The 23345-nt window shown below is 40.7% G+C and overlaps 1 protein-coding gene across 2 annotated transcripts in view; it reads left to right on the top strand.

Moving 5' to 3' along the window:
- The window catches only part of dis3l2 (DIS3 like 3'-5' exoribonuclease 2), a 344361-nt gene that overhangs the window by 38578 nt on the left and 282438 nt on the right, over positions 1-23345 (top strand). For both annotated transcript variants that reach the window (XM_072255278.1, XM_072255279.1), the window contains 2 exons: positions 15383-15549; positions 18323-18376. In XM_072255278.1, coding sequence (XP_072111379.1) covers positions 15383-15549; positions 18323-18376 — 221 coding nt within the window. The remainder of the gene's footprint in view (positions 1-15382; positions 15550-18322; positions 18377-23345) is intronic.

The following is a 23345-nucleotide window of genomic DNA, read 5'->3' on the forward strand; positions in this document are numbered from 1 at the left end:
AAAAGAGAAATGAGAGTGGATAAAGGAGCGCTAGAAAATGAGGCAGGAGAAATAATAATGGGGGACAAGGAGACAGTAGATGAACTAAATGAGTATTTTGCATCAGCCTTCACTGTGGAAGACACTAGCAGTATGCCTGATGTTGTAGTGTGTGAAGGAAGAGAAGTGGGCGCAGTTACTATTACAAGAGAGGTGCTCAAAAAAATTAAAAGATCTAAAGGTACGTAAGTCACCTGGACCAGATGAACTGCACCCTAGGGTTCTGAAAATGGTAGCGTTAGAGATTGTGATGGCATTAGAAATGATCTTTCAAAAATCAATGGACTCTGACATGGTGCCAGAATTGCCCATGTCACTCAACTCTTTAAGAAAGGAAGAAGGCAGCAGAAAGGAAATTGTAGACCAGTTAGCCTGACCTCTGGTTGCAAAGATGTTAGAGTCAGTTGCCAAGGATGAGGTGATAGAGTACTTGGTGACACAGGACAGATAGTACAGCATAGTTTCCTTCAGGGAAAGTCCTGCGTGACAAAACCGTTGGAATTCTCTGAGGTGATTACAAGTTAGATAGATAAAGGGGATGCAGTGCATGTTGTATTTTTGAACTTTCAGAAGGCCTTTGACAAGCTGCCACACGTGAGGCCGCTTACCAAGTTAAGAGCCCATGGTATTGCAGGGAAGTTGCTAACATGGTTAGAGCATTGGCTGATTGGTAGGAGGTAGTGAGTGGGAATAAAAGAATCCTTTTCTGGTTGGCTGCCAGGGGCTAGTGGTGTTCTGCAGGGGTTGGTGTTGGGACCACTTCTTTTTATGCTGTACATCAATGATTTAGATGATGGAATATATGGCTTCGTTGCCAAGTTTGCATATGATACAAAGATTGGCAGAGGGGCAGGTAGTGTTGAGGAAACAGGATGCAGAAGGACTTGGGCAAATTAGGAGAATGGTCAAGAAAGTGTCAGATGAAATACAATGTTAGAAAATGCATGGTCATACACTTTGGTAGTAGAAATAAATGTGCGGACTATTTTCAAAATGGGGAGAAAATCCAGGACTCTGAGATGCAAAAGGACTTGGGAGCCCTTGTGCAGAACACCCTCAAGGTTAACTTGCAGGTCGAGTCGAAGGTGAGGAAGGCAAATGCCATGTTAGCATTAATTTCAAGAGGTCTAGAATAAAAGACCAGAGATGTGATAGCATTATAAGACACTGATGAGGCCTCACCTTGAGTATTGTGAACAGTTTTGGTCTCTCATCATAGAAAAGATGTGCTGGCGTTGGAGAGGGTCCTGAGGAGGTTCACAAGGATGATTCGATGAATGAAAGAGTTACCATACAAGTAATGGTTGACGGCTCTGGGTCTGTACTCGCTGGAATTCAGAAGGGTGAGGGTGGATCTCATTGAAACTTTTCGAATGTTGAAAAGCCTAGACAGAGTAGATGTGGAAAGGATGGGAAAGACTTGGACAAGAGGGCACAGCCTCATGATAGAGTGGCATCCTTTCAAAACAAAGATGCAGAAAAAATTCTTTAGCCAAAGGGTGGTGTATTTGTGAAATTTGTTGCCACATGCAGCCATGAAGGCCAGGTCGTTGGGTGTATTTAAGGCAGAGATTGATAGGTTCTTGATTGGACAAGGCATCAAAGGTTATGGGGAGAAGGCCGGGAACTGGGGTTGAGGAAGAGAAAAAAAACTATCAGCCATAATTGAGTAGCGGAGCAGACTTGATGGGCCAGATGGCCTAATTCTGCTCCTATATCTTATGGTCTTATGGAATCTAGGGGTGTTTTTCTGGTTGGCTGCTGGTGATGTGCTGTTCCGCAGGGCTCAGTGTTGAGATTGTTTCTTTTCACGTGGTGTGTCAATGTATTGGATAACAGAACTTGATAGCTTTGTGGACAAGTTTGCGAACAATACAAAGATAGGTGGTGGAGTTGAGGAACCAGGAAGGCTGCGGAAGGATTTAGACAGATTAGGAGAATGGACAACAAAGTGGCAGATAGAATATAGTGTAGGGAAGTGTATGGTCATGCACTTTGGTAGAAGGAATAATGGTGAAGACTATTTTCTAAATGGAGAGAACATTAAAAAATCAGAGGTACAAACGGACTTGGGGGTCCTTGTGCAGGATTCCCTTAAGGTTAACTTGCAGGTTGAGTCAGTGGTAAGGGAGGCAAATACAATGTTAGCATTCATTTCGAGAGGATGAAAATATAAAAGCAAGGATGTAATTCTGAAGCTTTATAAGGAATTGGTTAGACTGCACTTGGAGTATTGTGAGCAGTTTTGGGCTCCTTATCTGAAAAAAGATATGCTGACATTGGAGAGGTTCCCAAAGAAGTTCATAAGAGTGTTTCTGGGAATGAAAGGGTTAATGAGGGGTATTTGTTAACTCTGGGTCTGTACTTGCTGAAGTTTAGAAGAATTGGGGGAGATCTCATTGAAACCTATTCTATATTGAAAAATCTAGATGGAGAGGATGTTTCTTATAGTGGGGAAGTTTGGACCAGAGGGCACAGCCTCGGAATAGAGGTACTTCTCTTTAGAAAAGAGATGAGGAATTTCTTTAGCCAAAGTGTGGTGAATCTGGAATTCATTGCGATGGACAGCTGTAGAGGCTAAGTCATTGGGTATATTTAAAATGTAAGTTGTTAGGTTCTTGATTAGTAAGGGCAACCAGGGAGAAGTCAGGAGAATGTGCTTGAGTGGGATAATAAATCAGCCATGATGGAATGGTGGGACAGACTCGATGGGCCGAATTGTCTAATTCTGCTCCTATGGCTGAAGGTTTTAAAAGAACAGGTAAGGGGGAAATCAGTTGATATAGTGTACTTGAACTTAAAGAAAGTGCCACGTAAGATAAATAAAATTAGAATCCACAGAGAGCTAATATACTAGTATGAACTAAGAGAGTAGGTAACAAATAGCAGGAGTAAAGTGGTTGGAAGGCTTTGGTTAGTGGATTGCTGCATGGTTAATTGATGAAACCCCAGCTGAATGTAAGAACTGTGATATATATTGAATTTTATGGTGATATAAAGCCAGGTTCCAGCGTGGGCTGTGAGAAGAATGCACAAAGTTTCAGGCAATATGGATAGGTAAAATGAATGGATTTGGAAATGGCATTTGAAATATATTGTTGAAAGGTTTGATGTCATCCACTAGGAAAGTAATTTTTAAGTGGTTTTGGGATGCAATATTTTGCGATAGATCAAAATACTGAGAATTCTTCAAGAACACGTTGGTGAAGAGATAAGAGGGATAGAGAAAACAGGAAAGCAATATCAAAAGAAACTGCAAGAGCTTTGATAGATCTATAATAAGGTAAAATTGAGACCACTGGAGTAGAAATTGGGGAATTAACAATGGAAACAAGGATTTGGTGTGTAATCCACTAAAAGCAATACTTTGCCCAAATCTTCACGGTGGTAGATATTGAAGATATACCAAAGATGAAGATTTTCAAAGAGCAAGGAAGAACTTGCAACAACCTATATCACAATTAATTTGGGAATGGAAACACGGCCAGGATCTGATGGCCTGCACCTTAGAGTTCTAAAAGATGTGGCTGCGGGTAGAGCCATTGGTTGAATTTTTTTCTTCACTTCCAGAAAATCTATCTGTTTGTTAAAGTTTTTGGTCAGACATGGCTGGGATTTGGATTTTGTTTGTATAGTTGGACTTACTGACTTGATATTTTCATTTTGTTTTCAGTTGATTACTGTATTTTCAGAATTATTTGAAGTCCTAGGGCAGTGTTTATATGGAGGTTGTGCAGCTGTATTTTTAATTTTAAATAAAGTTGCAGCAGTCATATATCTGTTGTACCTATAGTTTTGTATAGAATTTCATTCTTAAGTTTTTCCTTATAATTTGACCATTTTGTTTTGCTAAATTTTGAAGTGATCATTACTTAGCCACTGGTGATCTGGTTTTTTACTGAAAGCGAGAGTGGTATTTGTCCAGTGTTGACTATAAAATATCATTAAAATTACATAGAGCTGTCAGACACAGAGACACATGTATTGGGGGTAAGGTATTGGTGTGGGTGGAGAATTGGTTAGCAGACAGGAAGCAAAGAGTGGGAATAAACAGGACCTTTTCAGAATGGCAGGCGGTGACTAGTGGGGTACCGCAAGGCTCAGTGCTGGGACCCCAGTTGTTTACAATATATATTAATGACTTGGATGAGGGAATTAAATGCAGCATCTCCAAGTGCGGATGACACAAAGCTGGGTGGCGGTGTTGGCTGTGAGGAGGATGCTAAGAGGATGCAGGGTGACTTGGATAGGTTGGGTGAGTGGGCAAATTCATGGCAGATGCAATTTAATGTGGATAAATGTGAAGTTATCCACTTTGGTGGCAAAAATAGGAAAACAGATTATTATCTGAATGGTGGCCGATTAGGAAAAGGGGAGGTGCAACGAGACCTGGGTGTCATTATACACCAGTCATTGAAAGTGGGCATGCAGGTACAGCAGGCGGTGAAAAAGGCGAATGGTATGCTGGCATTTATAGCGAGAGGATTCGAGTACAGGAGCAGGGAGGTACTACTGCAGTTGTACAAGGCCTTGGTGAGACCACACCTAGAGTATTGTGTGCAGTTTTGGTCCCCTAATCTGAGGAAAGACATCCTTGCCATAGAGGGAGTACAAAGAAGGTTCACCAGATTGATTCCTGGGATGGCAGGACTTTCATATGAAGAAAGACTGGATGAACTGGGCTTGTACTCGTTGGAATTTAGAAGATTGAGGGGGGATCTGATTGAAACGTATAAAATCCTAAAGGGATTGGACAGGCTAGATGCAGGAAGATTGTTCCCGATGTTGGGGAAGTCCAGAACGAGGGGCCACAGTTTGAGGATAGAGGGGAAGCCTTTTAGGACCGAGATTAGGAAAAACTTCTTCACACAGAGAGTGGTGAATCTGTGGAATTCTCTGCCACAGGAAACAGTTGAGGCCAGTTCATTGGCTATATTTAAGAGGGAGTTAGATATGGCCCTTGTGGCTACGGGGGTCAGAGAGTATAGAGGGAAGGCTGGGGCGGTGTTCTGAGTTGGATGATCAGCCATGATCATAATAAATGGCGGTGCAGGCTCGAAGGGCCGAATGGCCTACTCCTGCACCTATTTTCTATGTTTCTATGTTTCTATGTAACGTATGGCTCTACTGTACCCACCTAGCAGAGGTAGGTAAATCTGTTGTTTGTGTCATACATATTACCTAGTGCTTATGGACTGGTCAGAACTCTGTTCTAAATTTTAAGAAGTTCTTGACAATATCGACCCAAAATCAGCATGCTCCTTGTTCTTACATTATGTAATGGTAACATGAAGACAATTAGTATTTTAATTGGTTGGAGTAGGGAGTTGCTGTGGCTTTTCTGCTAGGTAAAGGCTGTTGAATGGAACAGCTGAATCCAACAGGAACCTACAAAAGTATCTTTAATATTTTACTGCACTAGGTCAGGAAGAGTGGGAGATATCCCTTCACAATTTTTAATATTGGTATTCGTCCAGTGGCAAATGGCACTCAATGTAGTTAAATGAAAAGGTTATGACATATTGTTGATCCATTTTCCCTTCTTGTATATCATGCAGTATATCGTGTGCCTGTTATGCAAAATCTGTTTGTGCATATAGATACCAATGAGCTTTAGACTTGGAAATACTAGGATGTACAGACTAATGAATGTTATGACATCCCAGACCACCAGTAAAAATAATACAGATTAACATTAAAAAAAAATGGAATTTGATTAATGTGGTCTGTTCAGTTTTCTGAAGAGTTTGGTCATCGTTGTTGTTTCATAATGGTAATCTTTTGTTTCAAATGTTTTTTATTGTGAAGCAACATCAGCTTAATCACAACCGACAATGTCGTAAAGTACAATGCTTCTTTTTTCTTTCTTGTAACAACATAATGAAAATCAAATGAATGTATGTATAGTAAACAAGCAAAAAGCAAAGGAAACCCTACCACCCTGTCTCCTTTCCCCTTCCCAGCCCTACCCTCCCCTCACAAGATCACAAGACTAAGGAGCAGAAGTAGGCCATTCCACCCGTCGAGTCTGCTCTGCCATGAGCTAAACTATTCTCCCATTAGTTCCAATATCTGACTTTTTCCCTATATCCCTTGATACCCCGACCAATTAAATACTTATCAATCTCTTCCTTAAACAGCCTCAATGATCGGGCCTCCACAGCTGTATGTGGCAACGAATTCCATAAATCCACAACCCTCTAGCTAAAAAAATTTCTCCTCATCTCTGTTTTAAATGGGTACCCTCTAATTCTGAGACTGTGGCCTCTTGTCCTGGACTTACCCACCAAGGGAAGTAGCCTTTCCACATCTACTCTGTCCAACCCTTTCAACATTCGAAATGTTTCAATGAGATCCCTTCTCATTCTTCTATACTCCAGTGAATACAGTCCAAGAGCTGACAAACACTCTTCATATGTTAGCCCCTGTATTCCAGGAATCATCCTCGTAAATCTTCTCTGAACTCTCTCCAACATTAGTACATCCCTTCTAAGATAGGGGGCCCAAAACTGCACACAGTATTCCAAATGAGGTTTCACCAGTGCCCCATAGAGCCTCATCAACAGCTCCTTACTCTTATACACTATTCCTCTTGAAATGAATGCCAACATAACATTCGCTTTCCTTACTGCCCATCCAACCTGGTGGTTAACCTTTAGAGTTTCTTGTGCAAGGTCCTCCAAGTCCCTTTGCACTTCCGATTTTTGAATTTTCTCCCCATCTAAATAATAGTCTGCCCAATTATTTCTGCTTCCAAAATGTACAACCGTACATTTCTCAACATTGTATCTCATCTGCCATTTCTTTGCCCACTCTCCTAAACTGACCAAATCTCTCTGCAACCTTTCCGTTTCTTCAACACTTCCTGCTCCTCCACCTATCTTGGTGTCATCCACAAACTTAGCCACAAAACCATTTAATCCATAATCTAAATCATCGATATACATTGTAAAAAGAAGCGGCCCCAACACTGACCCTTGCGGAACACCCCTAGTAACCGGCAACCAATCAGGATAGGATCCCTTTATTCCCACCCTTGGCTTTCTGCCTGTTGGGCAATGCTCCACCCATTCCAATATCTTTCCAGTAATTCCATGGGCTCTCATCTTATTAAGCAGCCTCTTATGCGGCACCTTATCAAAGGCCTTTTGAAAATCCAAATACACAACATCCACAGCCTCTCCCTTGTCAATCTTATTTGAGATTACCTCAAAAAATTCCAATAGGTTGGTGAGATAGGATCTTCCCTACATGAAACCATGCTGGTTTGGGCCTGTCTTGTCATGCAGCTCGAGGTATTTCATAACCTTGACCTTGAGGATCGACTCTAATAACTTGCCAACTACCGATGTCAGACTAATACGTTTGTAATTTTCTTTTTGCTGCCTCCTCCTTTCTTAAACAGCCGAACTACATTTGCGACCTTCCAGTCCTCCGGAACCATGCCAGAGTCTATTGATTCCTAGAAGATCATTTCCAATGCCTCCACGATCTCAAAAGCCACCTCCTTCAGAACCCGTGGGTGCACCTCATCCGGTTCGGGAGGCTTATCTATTCTTAGTCCATTTAGCTTCCCAAGCACTTTCTTTTTGGTAATCTTGACTGTACCTAATTCTATTCCCTGAGACCTCTGGCTATCAGGTATGTTGCTAATGTCTTCCACTGTGAAGACTGATGCAAAATACTCATTTAGTTCCTCTGACATCTCTTTGTTACCCATTGTAATTTCTCCAGCATCATTTTCAATCGGTCCTATATCTACCCATGTCACTCATTTACTCTTCATATATTTAAAAAAAACTCTTAGTTTCCTTTTTTATGTTAATTGCCAACTTCCTTTCATAATTCATCTTTTCTTTCCTAACGAGTTTCTTAGTTTCCTTCTGTAAGTTTTTAAAAGTCGTCCAGTCCTCAGTTTTCCCACTAATTTTTGCATTGCATTGGAAACTTTGAGGAATGTATTTGGCCTATCCACTTGCCCCTAATTTTACAGTGGGCTTCATTCTTCAAATGTGTTTCCTGCAAGAAGATCACATCGGCTTGTAGCGATTTTAGTTGAGACAGCACTTTACCCCTTTTCACCGGTTCATTAATCCCATTTACATTCCAGGAACAAAAAGTAATGCGATTTCTTGTCCTCTGACCTGCTGCCATCTCAGTATTTAACATCTGTATGACAATGTTTTTGATCTGTTCTGGACCTTGTAAATCTATCGGTCATTAGAAATGAATGGACCCTAAACAGTACTCCCTTACCCCTGTCCCTCCCTCCCTCCCCCAACAACCCCCATCACCCTTGAAAGCTCGAAATAACCAACAAAAAAAATCCATATCTCCATACACAAATGCACCTGGTCAAAACTCTAGGAATAACTTCTTGATCTCTAACACTTCTCTGAACCAATTTAGTAGCTCCCCAGTTATATAGATGGTCACAAAGCCAAATAGGGCATCGGAATGAAAAAACTGAGAAAAACTAGCAAACAGAGATTATCGAGATGTTAAACTAAGTGTGATTCTCAAAGCTATGACTTACTCTAGCACTAGAAAGTCTAGCACCATTAACAACATACTCCTTACACAACATCAGTTTAGACGAACTCTTATTACTATTTGTGCACTCATAGGGCCTTAATCTGACATAGTACAATCCAAGTATAACTCAGAGTCCTGTTTCCCACAGGGATTAGAAGCAGGGCCTCATTAATGTTCAAAACGTTCACAATTTCCTACTGCGGAGTTTTACTTGGGGCATCTTCATTCTGTAAGGGGTTTCTTCTCACTGTGCACAGTCACTTCTCAGTATTTCCCAAATGACGTTCTGCATACTGGTGTGCTGCTTCTGGATCTGTAAACACCGCCTCGGTTCCGCTAATTGTCACTCGTAGCTTCGTGGGATAGAGGAGGCCAAACTTGACAACGGGTCTATCCCGCAGCAACCTCCTGACTGAAGTGAAAGCCGCACTTTGTTTAGCCACGCAAACACGAGGAATTCTGCAGATGCTGGAAATTCAAACAACACACATCAAAGTTGCTGGTGAACGCAGCAGGCCAGGCAGCATCTCTAGGAAGAGGTACAGTTGACGTTTCGGGCCGAGACCCTTCATCAGGACTAACTGAAAGAAGAGCTAGTAAGAGATTTGAAAGTGGGAGGGGGAGAGGGAGATCCAAAGTGATAGGAGAAGACAGGAGGGGGAGGGATGGAACCAAGAGCTGGACAGGTGATTGGCAAAGGGGATATGAGAGGATCATGGGACAGGAGGCCCAGGGAGAAAGAAAAGGGGGAGGGGGGGAAACCCAGAGGATGGACAAGGGGTATAGTCAGAGGGACAGAGGGAGAAAAAGGAGAGAGAGAGAGAGAGAAAGAATGTGTGTATATAAATAAATAACGGATGGGGTAGGAAGGGGAGGTGGGACATTAGCGGAAGTTTGAGAAGTCTTTGTTCATGCCATCAGGTTGGAGGCTACCCAGACGGAATATAAGGTGTTGTTCCTCCAACCTGAGTGTGAGAGAACCTGAGAGAAAGCAGGATCTCCCAGTGGCCACACATTTTAATTCCACGTCCTATTCCCATTCTGATATGTCTATCCACAGCCTCCTCTACTGTAAAGATCTCCCCCATTTCACGCACATCTGCTTTCACTCCATCCTCCCGCCACTCCATCAGGAATAAGTTCCCCTTGTCCCCACCTATCACCCCACCAGCCTCTGGGTCCAACATATTATTCTCCGTAACTTCCGCCACCTCCAACGGGATCCCACCACTAAGCACATCTTTCCCTCCCCACCCCCCTCTGCTTTCCGTAGGGATTGCTCCCTATGCGACTCCCTTGTCCACTCCCCATCCCTCCCCGCCGATCTCCCTTCTGGCACTTATCCTTGTAAGCGGAACAAGTGCTACACATGCCCTTACACTTCCACCCTTACCACCATTCAGGGCCCCAGACAGTCCTTCCAGGTGAGGTGACACTTCACCTGTGAGTCGATTGGGGTGATATACTGTGTCTGGTGCTCCCGATGTGGCTTTCTATATATTGGCGAGACCCGACGCAGACTGGGAGATCATTTTGCTGAACACCTACGCTCTTGTCTGCCGGAGAAAGCAGGATCTCCCAGTAGCCACACATTTTAATTCCACGTCCCATTCCCATTCTGATATGTCTATCCATGGCCTTCTCTACTGTAAAGATGAAGCCACACTCAGGTTGGAAGAACAACACCTTATATTCCGTCTGGGTAGCCTCCAACCTGATGGCATGACCAAAAACTTCTCAAACTTCGGCTAATGCCCCACCTCCCCCTCGTACCCCATCCGTTATTTATTTATATACACGCATTCTTTTTCTCTCTTTCCTTTTTCTCCCTCTGTCCCTCTCACTGTACCCCTTGCCCATCCTCTGGGTTTTTTTCCCCTTCCTCCTTTTCCTTCTCCCTGGGCCTCCTGTCCCATGATCCTCTCATATCCCTTTTGCCAATCACCTGTCCAGCTCTTGGCTCCATCCCTTCCCCTCCTGTCTTCTATCATTTTGGATCTCCCCCTCCCCCTCCCACTTTCAAATCTCTTACTAGCTCTTCTTTCAGTTAGTCCTGACGAAGGGTCTCGGCCTGAAACGTCAACTGTACCTCTTCCTAGAGATGCTGCCTGGCCTGCTGTGTTCACCAGCAACTTTGTTTAGCCACCATGGATGGAAGGTCTCTGAAGATCTGAATTCTTTGTCCTTGATATTGTAGATTCTTGATACCTATCGCCTTCTGCATTATATCTTCAAATACATAGCAATAATGGATCCTCACGATCAGGTGTCGCGGTGGCTCATCGTCCCCCGGGCACTTCCGAAGTGCTCTATGTGCTCGGTCTATCACCGGAGCTTCTTCCAGGTTTGGAGCCTCTCTTAGCATCTGTGCCGCAAAATCTCTTGTCTTCTGCCCATTTTCCTTCCCCTCTCGTAGGCTCGCAATTCTCAGATTTTGTCATTTCGAATGTCTCCCCAAATCCAGGCATTTTTCAGAAAGTTGTTCAACTTGCCCACAAAGTCGTTTCACTTTGCTTTCCAACTCCACAACTATGTCAGATAGCCGACTCTGCTATCTCTTTCAGAATTTGATCTTGAGTATTCAGCTGGTCTTTCAATGCGGTAATCGCAGTGTCATTTTCCGCTTTCAACGTAGCGATTTCACTTCTCAAAGAGACCGCTACCTCTGCATCTTTTTCTTCAATTTTCTTACAGATGTCTGACTTCACCATATTTAGCTCTGCATGTAGCGACTGTATGGCCACCAGTACTGCATTGTTGTCCATACTCTTTGTATGTGGCTCCACGTTGCTCTCACTTGTGAGTTCCGAGGCGTCAATTGGGCCTGTTTCTTCGTTCATCTCTGCCTTTGCTGTTCCCCTTCTTGGCATTTTGTAGCGCATTCCTTCACTCTTTCTCTTTCTGGTATCTATTGAAGAGCACCTCCCCTTCGTTTGCCACCCTAAACCTCAAATTGACTTTGTGTAAATGAAGTATTAATATCAAATCTGCCGGAGCTACAGGAGGGTGCGTCCTGTTTGCTTATGGCTCAACAGCGCCCCATAATGGTAATCTTTTGATTTGTGAAAAGCAGTGGAAAGGGTGAGCAGTTTCGAGTTCATGGGTGTCAACATGTCTGAAGATTTGAATTGAATTGACTGTATTTCTTACATCCTTCACATACATGAGGAGTAAAAATCTTCATGTTACGTCTCCTCTAAATGTGCAATGTGCAATGATAGTAATTTATAATCTATGATAAATAGGGCAGTCAATGTAATATAGAGTACACTGAAGTCAGTGTGAGTTCATCAGTCTGATGGCTTGGTGGAAGAAGCTGTCCCGGAGCCTGTTGGTCCTGGCTTTTATGCTGCGATACAGCTTCCCAGATGGTAGCAGCTGGAATAGATTGTGGTTGGGATGGCTCGGGTCCCCAGTGATCCCAAGGGCCCTTTTTACACACCTGTCCTTGTAAATGTCCTGAATCATGGGAAGTTCACAACTACAGATGCGCTGGGCTGTCCGCACCACTCTCTGCAGAGTCCTGCGATTAAGGGAGGTACAGTTTCCATACCAGGCAGTGATGCAGCCAGTCAGGATGCTCTCAATTGTGCCCTTTAGAAAATTCTTAGGATTTGGGGGCCTATACCAAACTTCCTCAACCGTCTGAGGTGAAAGAGGCGCTGTTGTACCTTCTCTCACCACACAGCTGGTGTATACAGACCATGTGAGGTCCTCGGTGATGGGATGTTGAGGAACTTGAAGCTGTTTATCCTCTCAACCCCCGGATCTATTGAAGTGAATAGGGCTTAGCCTGTCTCCGTTCCTCCTGTAATCCACAACCAACTCCTTTGTTTTTGCAACATTGAGGGAAAGGTTGTTTTCTTGATGCCACTGTGTCAGAGAGATAATTTCTTCCCTGTAAGCTACCTCGTTATTGTTTGAGATAAGGTCAATCAATGTAGTGTCGTCAGCAAATTTAATTAGTAGATTAGAGCTGTGGGTGACGATATAGTCATGGGTATACAGCAGTGGTCCCCACCCACTGGACTGCGGACTGGTACCGGGCGCAAAGCATGTGCTACCGGGCCACGAGGAAACGATATGAGTCAGCTGCAGCTTTCCTCATTCCCTGTCACGCCCACTGTTGAACTTGAACACACGCGAGGTCATTACGCACGTGTCATTCATGTCAGTGCAGGAAGAAGATCAACTCCTTGAGCTTGCAAATGGCGGCGGGCTGAAAAGTATGTTTGACATAACATCTCTGCCGGCATTCTGGATCAAAGTCAAGGCTAAATATCCTGAGATAGCCACGGAAGCACTGAAAACGTTGCTTTCATTTCCAACATATCTCTGCGAAGCGGTGTCTTCTTCAATGAATGCAACGGAAACAAAATTGCAGAATAGACTGGACATAAGGAACCCTCTTCGAGTATCGCTGTCTCCCATCACCCCTCAATGTGACCGTCTTGTTGCAGGAAAACAAGCCCAGGGCTCCCACTGATTCAGCGATATTGGTGTGTTGCAATGATTTTATTTGTTCATACGGGGAAAATATGTGCTGTGTGTTTAATATCCAAACGTTACTTAAAATGTTATGATGCTGTTGACTTATAAGTGACTTATAATTGACTTATCACTATATTCATGGGGGGAAAATATGCACTGTGTGTTTAATGTTAAATTTGTTAGATAAACCCTTTTAGAAACGAAATTGAGTGTATTAGCCACTTATAAATGACTTATCACCTATATTCCGGTCGTGATTAACACCCTTCCCCCCGCAGGGTTGCCAACTGTCTCGTAATATCTGGGACATCCCGTATATTGGGCTAAATTAGTTTGTCCCATACGGGACGGCTCTTGTCCCGTATTTCCACTGCTAAGGTAGAGCGTTCCTCTGAAATCTTTCGTGCCAAAATGGCATCAAGCGTTGAAGCAATTACCATTAATTTCTATGGGAAAATTTTTGAGCATTCCCAGACCCAAAAAAATAACCTACCAAATCATACCAAATAACACATAAAACTTAAAATAACACTAACATATGGTAAAGGCAGGAATGATATGATAAATACACAGCCTATATAAAGTAGAAATAATGTATGCACAGTGTAGTTTCACTGAACAGAATCGCCAAAAACAATTTGTAGAAAAAAATCGGCACGTACACGCATGCTCACACAGGTGCCTGCACAAGGCTCCATGGTGTGATAGTCTTTCTCGGGGTAAATACAATGTATTTGACTGCTACTCTTGTCCGTTGGCAACCCTACCTACCACCCCCACCCCGATCGGCCGGTCCACAAGAATATTGTCAATAATAAACCGGTCCGCGGTGCAAAAAATGGTTGGGGTCCCCTGGTATACAGGGAGTAAAGGAGGGGACTAAGAACTCAGCCCTGATGGGCTCCTGTATTGAGAATCAGAGGGTTGGCGGTGAGGGAGCCCACTCTTACAACCCGCTGGTGATCTGACAGGAAGTCCAGGATCCAGCTGCACAAGGCAGGGTCAAGGCCGAGGTCTCTGAGCTTCTTGTCGAGCCTGAATGGAACAGTGGTATTAAGTGCTGAACTGTAGTCCAAGAACAGCATTCTCACATAAGCATCCTTCTTCTCCAGATGTGTAAGAACGGTGTGTAAAGCAGTGGATATTGCATCATCTGTCAATCAGTTGTGTCAGTAGGCAAATTGTAGGGGATCCAGTTTGGGTGGTAACAAGCTGCATTTGTAATCTCAAAGCATTTGCTTATTATTGAGATGAGTGTGACAGGATGCCAGTTGTTCAGCCAAGTAACTTTGGTATATTTGGTACAGGGACAATGGTGGATAATTTGAAGCAGGAGGGCACTCTACACTGAGAGAGGGAGATGTTAAAAATGTCTATGGACACACCTGCCAGTTGTGTTGTGCACATCCTAAGTACTCGCCCTGTGATGCCTCCTAAGTACTCTCCCTGTGATGCTGTCTAGTCCCACAGCCTTACAAAATCAACATCTCTGAAGATCTATCCTGGGCCCAACGTATCGACACAATTACAGAGAGGGCACGACACCAACTATATGTCATTAGGAGTTTAAGGAAACTTGGTATGTCACTAAAGGCTCTAGCACACTTCTTCAGATGTACTGTGGAGAACATTTAAACTGGTTGCATCACTGTCTGGTATGGAGGGCCACTGCACAGGATCAGAAAAAGCTGCAGGAAGTTGTATACTTAGCCAGCTCCTTCATGGGCACTAGCCTCCCCAGCACTGATGACACCTTGAAAAGGTGATACTTCAAAAGGGGGACAATGATCATTCAGGACATCCACCAACCACAATGTGCCATCTTCTCATTGCTATCATCAAGGAAGAGGTACAGGAGCCTGAAGACACATGCTCAACCTTTTAGAAACAACTTCTTTCCCACCTCTGTCAGATTTCTGAATGGACAATGAACCTCTGTACACTATTCACATTTTTTTGTTTTCTTTTTGCATTACTTATTTAATTTAATATATTTTTTCTCTAGTAATTTATAGTTTTTTAATATATTGCAATGTACTACTGCTGCAAAACAGCGTATTTCATGACATGTGCCAATGATTCTGATGTTGCTTTCAAGATGAATTCACATTAGCTCCTAAATCACTAAGTTCCTGTGGAAGTGCGGCAGAGACCAGTCAGTTTTCCTTCCACAATGTATCACTTCATATTTGCTAAAATATAAGATAGAAGAGTTGACTGAAGGTATGATCTCTAATGTATCAAATTTTGGAGGGTTCACATAGGGAATAGAAATGTATATTCGTAGTTATGCTAATGACATTCTTGTTCTTTGCAGTGGGAAACTTATCTGCACGTTCAAATGTCAGTGATAAATGGAATAAAAGTCCTTTGTCAGTGGCAAATCGAAATAGAAGTCGCCAAGGGAGGAGGAAGAAGATTTTTGAAACCTACTTGCCAACCAATGAAGTTTCAACTGGTTTAAAGAGAGGAGAACTTGTACAGGTAACTACTTACTTTGAAGAGCAGAGTATTAAAGTGGCATCTTAAAAAAAAATGGGCATATGGAATCACATGAGCCAAATGATTTATATAGATTATGAAACTAGTAAATTAATATAGTTTAGTAATAATAATGGATAATGAAGTTCACCTCACATTCTGAATTGGAAACATACTAGAAAAATGATAAATCAAATTCATAATGAATTTCGACCGTTGTCATTCAGATAAAATAGGTATATCTCTGACTAGTTTGTTTCGTCTTTTGCTCTGACTTGGCTCTGCTGTTGACATCACAATGGGAATCTCTTCATGTTCTTGATGTATTTGCTGTTTTGCCAGATAATCTCATAACTCAGATGACCAAGGTCATCTCTAAGATTCTGTAAGCCTGAAGGACTTATTTTCTAATTAAATTTTAATTGTTACTTTGGACTCTCAACACATGAATAAACCATGCATTAAGTCAATGTTAAGTTATTCGTAGTATTTCTTTGGCTTCAGATTTGATCCAATATATAAACATAGTTTCTTGACTATATAACTTATGAGAGAAATGGGTTAAATTTTGATATTCACCCCAATTGCTATACTGTACAATTTATTTTAAATAATGAAAAGTTTTTCTTATAATAGAGCACATAATGATTGGAAAATGAAAGGCATGCAAGTGTGACCAATTAGTTATGTTAGTTTGGCTTAGTTGACAATATTCTGGCTTTTAATTCAACTCCCAGGGTGACATGCAAGCACACTAGAAGAATTGAATGTCTTTTGGGCAATGTTAAGTAAAAGACTTGGCTATCTGTCCAGGTGAATGTTAAGCATTAGCACTGCTCTCTGGGAACATTTCTTGCAATTGGCCAGTATTCCTCTGTAAACCAGCAATCTCCAACTCATCTTGTTGCCAGTGGCAGTAATACTTGCCAGTGTGGTTATCTTTGTTCTCCAAAAGTGATCATTTTAAAGATTGAGACATCTTGAAAACAAGAAGACTTTATTATAAGTTTAAAAACATTGAATCCTTTTGTCTAAACCTTGAGAAGCACCCAAAGGTGCTTTGAAAAGACTATCATGTAAAAAAAAGGTCATCTTTTTTGATCAGTTGTGTTAAAGAAGGCTTTTCTTACTCACTGTGCTGCTGTGGCAAAGTGCTAGATGGAATATTAAGCAGGCAAAACCATTGCAGCCATGAAGAACAGTCAGATCACTTGCAGTGGGTCATTTGCCCTCTGTCAGGTTTGGTGATCAGAGGAGCAATGTCTCCATTCATTTCAACGAAGTGCAAGGGGCAAAGAAAAAATTTATTTTACTGTTATTAAGTTCAAGACAATGGGTATATTTAAAGTGTTGGTTGATACTGTAGATACTTGATTAGTAGTAAAGGCAGCGAAGGTTATGGGGCTAGGTAGGAGTTTGGGTTTGAAAGGGGAAAATAAATCAGCTATGACCAAATGGTGGAACAGTTTCGATAGGCCAAATTCTGCTCCTATCTCTTATAGTGTTATGGTCTTATGTCTTGTGTAGTTGTAAATTTCATTATTTTTATTTAGCTGTTTAATGTTTAAAAAAAAGAATGGATGTGAATGCCTCTGAAAATCAGCTGTTCAAAGTTTTTTTCCAGGTGGGACATTCAGCTGGGTTATGGGTTGTGATTCAGAAATTGTAAAAGTTATGTTACAGGCTTCATCAAGCAATGGATTGTTCTTTCTTTAGAGTCCTCCAAAATGATGATACTTAGCATGGCAGTTCAAGGGTCTTGCCAGTTAGTGTTTTGATAGCTGTGCTGAAGAGGTTGACATAGTTGGATGTATAAAGTTTAAGTTTGTAACTACCGACTTTAAGTTTGAGGTTTATAGTGGGAATGGAAGAGGAGTACTTCCAAGTGAAACTTGAAGAAATAGATGCAATTAACGAGGAGTGCCAAAGAATGACATAATTTTGCAAAAGCCAAAAAAAAAAGACTTCTCAGGACTTCTGAAATAATTCTATATTATGTTTAGACTGGAATGTAATTAATATTCCATTCATTTATTTATGTTTGAACACCTGGATATTTACATCTGCATGAAAACTAGAAATAAAAAGCAACAGGAAAGCAAAGGTGCATTATATTGAAGGATAATGTATTTTTTGGCTGGCAAGGTAGAGATGCATCTCTACCAAAGGAGGTGTAAGGTGCTTCTTCTCTCCGGTAACCTGCAGGTCACCCTTGTTCAAGATGTAGCACCTGCTTAGCCCCCCACCACCGAATCAGAGGCACATGAAGCCATGGGAGCAGATTATGGATGGTCATATGAGCAGATGGTGCATATCACAAGTCCTGGTTATGTGACCACTGACACCAGGCAGACAATCGCTGAAGAATATTGATAATGGCTGGGGTTACCCATCTTATAAAGACACTGCCCAGAAAAAGGCAATGGCAAGCTACTTCTGTAGAAAGATTTACCAAGAACAATCATGGTCATGGAAAGGCCATGATAGTCTATGTCAAACAATGCAACGTGTTTATTTTTGCAAATTCACTACCTTTTGCAGTACTTCACAACCAATGATGGACTATTAAAAGTGTAGGCAGTGTTTTAATATTGAGGTATTTAAGATAAAGGAAAGCATTTTATTTGTCCAGAATTTAATTGTTTCTCTTGGTCAACTTCCAAATTGTTTATGTGCCTTTACGATTTTATGACATTACCTTGCATAATTTGTTCACATTTGCTTCAAAATGTTTATGCTTAGAAAGCCATGATTTTCTTAATTTTGGCATTTACAGGGTGTACTGAGAATTAATCCCAAGAACTATCAGGAAGCCTTTATTCCCTCCACTGTAAGTAAAACATTATTAAACTCTTTTTTGAAAAGCTTTTCCTGAGCAAATGTTTTATTTATAATTTATAAACTTAGTTCCTTAAATATTATATTTTATGCTAGAAGTTGAAATAAATTTGATATTGTTTGGAGATTGATATAATAGTGTTTTGTGATTTCAATATGTTTAATGATGGTCAGAAACAACATAATGTGCAAAATATGTTACAGATTTGCATCTGTACGAGCCTATTTATTGGCTAGATTAGCATACTTTGCTCTACAAATGTACATATTGGTAGGAAGACAAGGAACATTGAATAGTCATTAACATGGATTTGGCTTCCAACAGGGTCTACAGCATTAATTATTAGCGTAGCTCCAAAGAGAATCAATGTATTAATGGCTTTCCATAATCAAGAATGAAAGTAAATTCGAACTTAATTCACTTACATTAGCCTTCTTATAATACTGTTGATTACTGACATGTAATGTTGACATGTATAATGTTAGTGATAACTTGTAACATGGTTTATTTAATTTACTGATTAAATATTTGTGCTGAGTTTTATTATTGGGCATAATACTTTAATGCAAGGAGATTATAACTTTTACCTAGAAATTCCTTTTGTCTGGGACAAAATTCCTGGTCAAATTTGGTCAATGTTAATTTAAGAGGAGTTAGATTCATTCTTTATGATGCAGGTTTCTAAACATTAGCCAGAGGGCTGTGAATCTCTGGAATTCTCTTCCTAATAATTTATGGAGACTCAGTTGCTGAATGTTTTGAATTCAGGGATGAATAGATTTTGTTTAAATATGAAACAAATAAACATTTATTGGGGTATCACAGGAAATTGGCACAAGAGTAAATGAAAATTTAGTCATGATCTTACTGACTGGTGGATCAGGCAAGAAGGATTAAATAACCCACACTACTTTCATTTGTTACATTTTTTTGGGCTGCTGCAATGAATTCTGAGACTCCATTCCTCCAAGTAGATTCCTTTATTGACTTATCATCTTTAGTAACATATTCTTAACCCTTCAGCCCTCCTGCCAGTCTACTTTAGTACACAGATCTTTAATCCCTCCAGCCTAATCTCTTCCAAATCACTGCCCCATGCACTTTTCCTAATCATCTCTCTGTCAATTCCTGAATTTTCTCCTCCAAAACATGCTTCGCCCACCATTTTCACTCTGCATTGACCTTTTTCCATTGTGCACAATACTCCATACCTTATCCTCAGTAGATTATGTGCTCTCATCAACCTCACACTAAAATAGTTTGGGCTCCTTTTTTAAAGAATTTCAATGGACAGATTATTATATATGTTTAGGCTTACCCTTCATCTTTTACTGAAGAATTACCAGTTGTCTCAATGGGAAAGAATGTTAGTTTTTTTTTGGTTTCTTCTCTTAAAATTTAAGCTGCACAATAAGTTATTTTAATTGATACATTGGTAATTTTTCCCTTTAATGTGTTTTGAGTGTTTTTGTGCTATCATTGCTTTGACCAGCTGCTAATATTGAGTCCTAATTTAAAGTCTTGTTTTTAACATGAGGTTATATTTTTCCAAGTCCAAAGGTGGCAAAGAATGAGACCAATTTCTGTTGGGAGGTATATAAAATTAATGAGCATTATAGAAGCTTTTATGGCAGAGCAGTTTTAAGTTCCAAGTGTGCACTTTCAAGATAAACTGAAAAAAAAATGGAATTTTTGTATAAGTGCTAGCTTTCTAAGTGGGTGAGGCATATTGTGCATCAATTTGAGAGGTTGTTGAGTAGCAATCAAGGTTCTTGAGATTGTAAGTCATTTTCTATTTTCCAAGTAGTGAAACTGAATATTTGTTGATTATTGATGTATGGATCACAGTCTGATACACACTAAGTATTTGAATTTCCAAATCAATCAGAAGTATTTTGTCGCATCCAACAGGTAATTTGTGGTTCACGCAAATTCATGGTATAGTATTTGGATTGACTTAATTTCTTCAGATTTAAACTCAGCAACAGGCTGCTACTTTTCAAACAATTTACCATGTTAAGCCATTGAACACAGAACAGTACAGCAAAGTATGGGCCCTCTGGCCATGATGTCGACTAATATAAACCTACTTCACGAAAAATGCACATTTATTAAATAAGGTTCTTGATGTTGGCTTAGAAATGTTTTTATAATAGTAATCAATAATTATCTGAAGTAGTACTTAAACATCCTAAATTGAACAGTCAAGAGATTGGACCATCTTGTTCCACAGACCTGATGAAGTATGCAAAAAAATTCAAATAATAATTGTTTAGGCTCATTTATTACTTGTGAAAACCAGCAAGATTTGTGCTAGAAGATTGCTGCTTTCATTAGTAGCAGTATGGCTTCACCCTTAATTTTTAGAGTAAGTACTGAGGGTGATGTAAAATAATATTTAAATTAAGAAAATGGTTGTATTGACCCACCCAGCTCAATACAAGGTTTTAATGAAGACTTGTAATACTTTCAGTTACACACACAAAATGCTAGAAGAACTCAGCAAGTAAGGCAGCATCAATGGAGGGAAATAAATTGTTGACTTATCATGTTGAGACCCTTCATCAGCACTGAAAAGGAAGAAGGTAGAAGTTGGAATAGGAATGGGGGAGGCGGGGAACAAGCTGACATGTGATAGGTGAGACCAGGTAAGGTGGGAAGGGGATGAAGTAAGAAACTGGGAGGGGATGTGGATGAGTTAAAGGGCTGAAGAAGAAGAAACAATGGACCATGGAATAAAGGGAAGGAGGAGAGGAACCAGGAAGAGGGAGGTAGGTGATAGGCAGATAAGAGAAGAGAAAGGGTGAGAGGATACCCAGAATGGGGAATAGAAAAAGAGTGAAGGAAGGAAGGAAAGAGAAGAGGTTACCAGATGATGGAAAAATCAATGTTCGTGTCATTGGATTGGAGGCTACGTAGATGGAATATGAGGTGTTGTTCCTCTAATCTGTGTTTGGTCTCATCAAGGCAGTAGAGGAGGCTATGAACAGACTTGTCAGAATGGGAAGTTAAAACTTGCAGTCAGCTGTTTAGCATTTCTCCATTGAAGATTAGAACATGTGGACATACTCCAAACTTTAGCACTTCCCAGCTGGAGAAAACTAATCTGATGGTTTGCTGAGAGTGTTAATGCTAACAATCCCAATTCTCTCTTTTTTGAACCCCCTCCCCCCATCCTCCACATCCTTTTTGCTTTCAAATGAATTGCAAATAAATGATGATTCACAAAATCAGCACCAACTAATTGTTCTGAATAGTAGTTAGGAATATTCTTAGTACTACTTCCCGCACCCCGCCTCCCACCACATCAGAACTAATATGATCTTTCCTTATCAAAAGTTAGCCCTGAATGCATTCGGATTTCCTTTCCTTTCAGGTCATTTTAATTAATTTTAAATTAATAAATGTTAATTTAATTAGTGAACATAATACTAAATAATGCATAACTATTTTTGTAAATAGTTATGCTTTATTTTGTATCATATTTACCAAATACCATTTTGACATGTATATAGTGGAGTTATTCTGTAAGTATATAAAATTAAATATTCCCACTATGCAGGGAGCATATGTTCTTGCTTAGTCCTTCTCTGTACCTGCACAATGAGGAAACCTTTTTTTAAATCAATAATGTGAAACCATTGACCTCTGTCAAGAGATATTTCAGATGAATATGAGAACAGGTAATTCTGACCTCCCTTTTAGTTCCTGATCATGAGAAACCATCAGAGAGGCTGTTTTTGACCCATCAGAAGTATGAAGATGACATGCTGGAATTGCTAAGCAGCACCAGTGAAGAGAAAGAGTTTATATCTTGAAGGAAAGATATTGTATTTGTTGTGCTGATGACACATTCCACACCAATGTTCCTAAGAGTTTTTTCCTTAACTGTATCTTTTCCTCCCACTGTGGATATCATGTTTGTTTTGTTTTCTATACTTTTGCTTTCACCCCTCTTCCCACATGGAGCACAAATTAGGGCACTGTGCCCTTGCTTTCCAATCATTGGTTTCTCCACAACTTCTGCCACTTTCAGTATTATGCAGCTACCAGTTACATTGTCACATATCTGTCCTTTATAATATTCCAAAACGTCTGTTCCTTCTACAACTCCAGATCACTTCCATCTCTACAGAACCCATTCCCTTTCTGATAGCACTTTGGCATGCATTGTAGAAATTACAATACCTGGCTTTTTACTTTGTACTTTTAGTATTTCCAGGTGAAGTAGCAATTTACTTGTACAACTTCCAGTTTAGTTTATTGCATTCAGTGCTCCACATCTGTTTAGTGGGCAAAAATGACGTGAACTTCACAATGTCTCTGACTTTAATTTTCCATCCCACTTGCACTCTGTCTTCTCCCATTGGCATCTTATACTGCTGTAATAAAGCTTAAATACTGGCTTGATGAACAGTACCTCAGGATGAATACAAGTCTGACAGTGTTATATTTGAATGCATGCAGTATATGGAATAAGGCAGATGATCTTGTAGTGCAGTTAGAGATTAGCAGGTATGATGTTGCGGGCTTTGCTTAGTGGTGGTTGAAAGATCATAGCTGAGAGCTTAACATCCAGGGATACACATTGTAACAAAAGGACAGGCAGGTAGGCAGAGGGAGTGGGGTGGCTTTGTTGGATTAAAAAAAAGAGATTAAATCCTTGGAAAGTGGTGACCTAGGATTGGAAGATGTAGAATCCTTGTAGGTAGAGTTGAGAAGCTGCAAGTGTAAAAAGACCCTAATGGCAGAGAGGCCTCCGAGCAGTAGCCAGAATGTGGGAGATAGAAAAGGCAAGTGGAAAGGGCAATGTTATGGGGGATTTCAATATGCAGATAGATTATGAAAATCCGGTTCATGCTGGATCCCAAGAGAGGGAATTTGTAGAATGCCTGTGAGATAGCTTTTTAGATCAGCTTGTAGTTGAGCCCACTAGGGGAATGGCAGTTCTGCATTGGGT

The sequence above is a fragment of the Mobula birostris genome, chromosome 4, assembly GCF_030028105.1.
Source record: "Mobula birostris isolate sMobBir1 chromosome 4, sMobBir1.hap1, whole genome shotgun sequence".
Taxonomy (NCBI): domain Eukaryota; kingdom Metazoa; phylum Chordata; class Chondrichthyes; order Myliobatiformes; family Myliobatidae; genus Mobula; species Mobula birostris.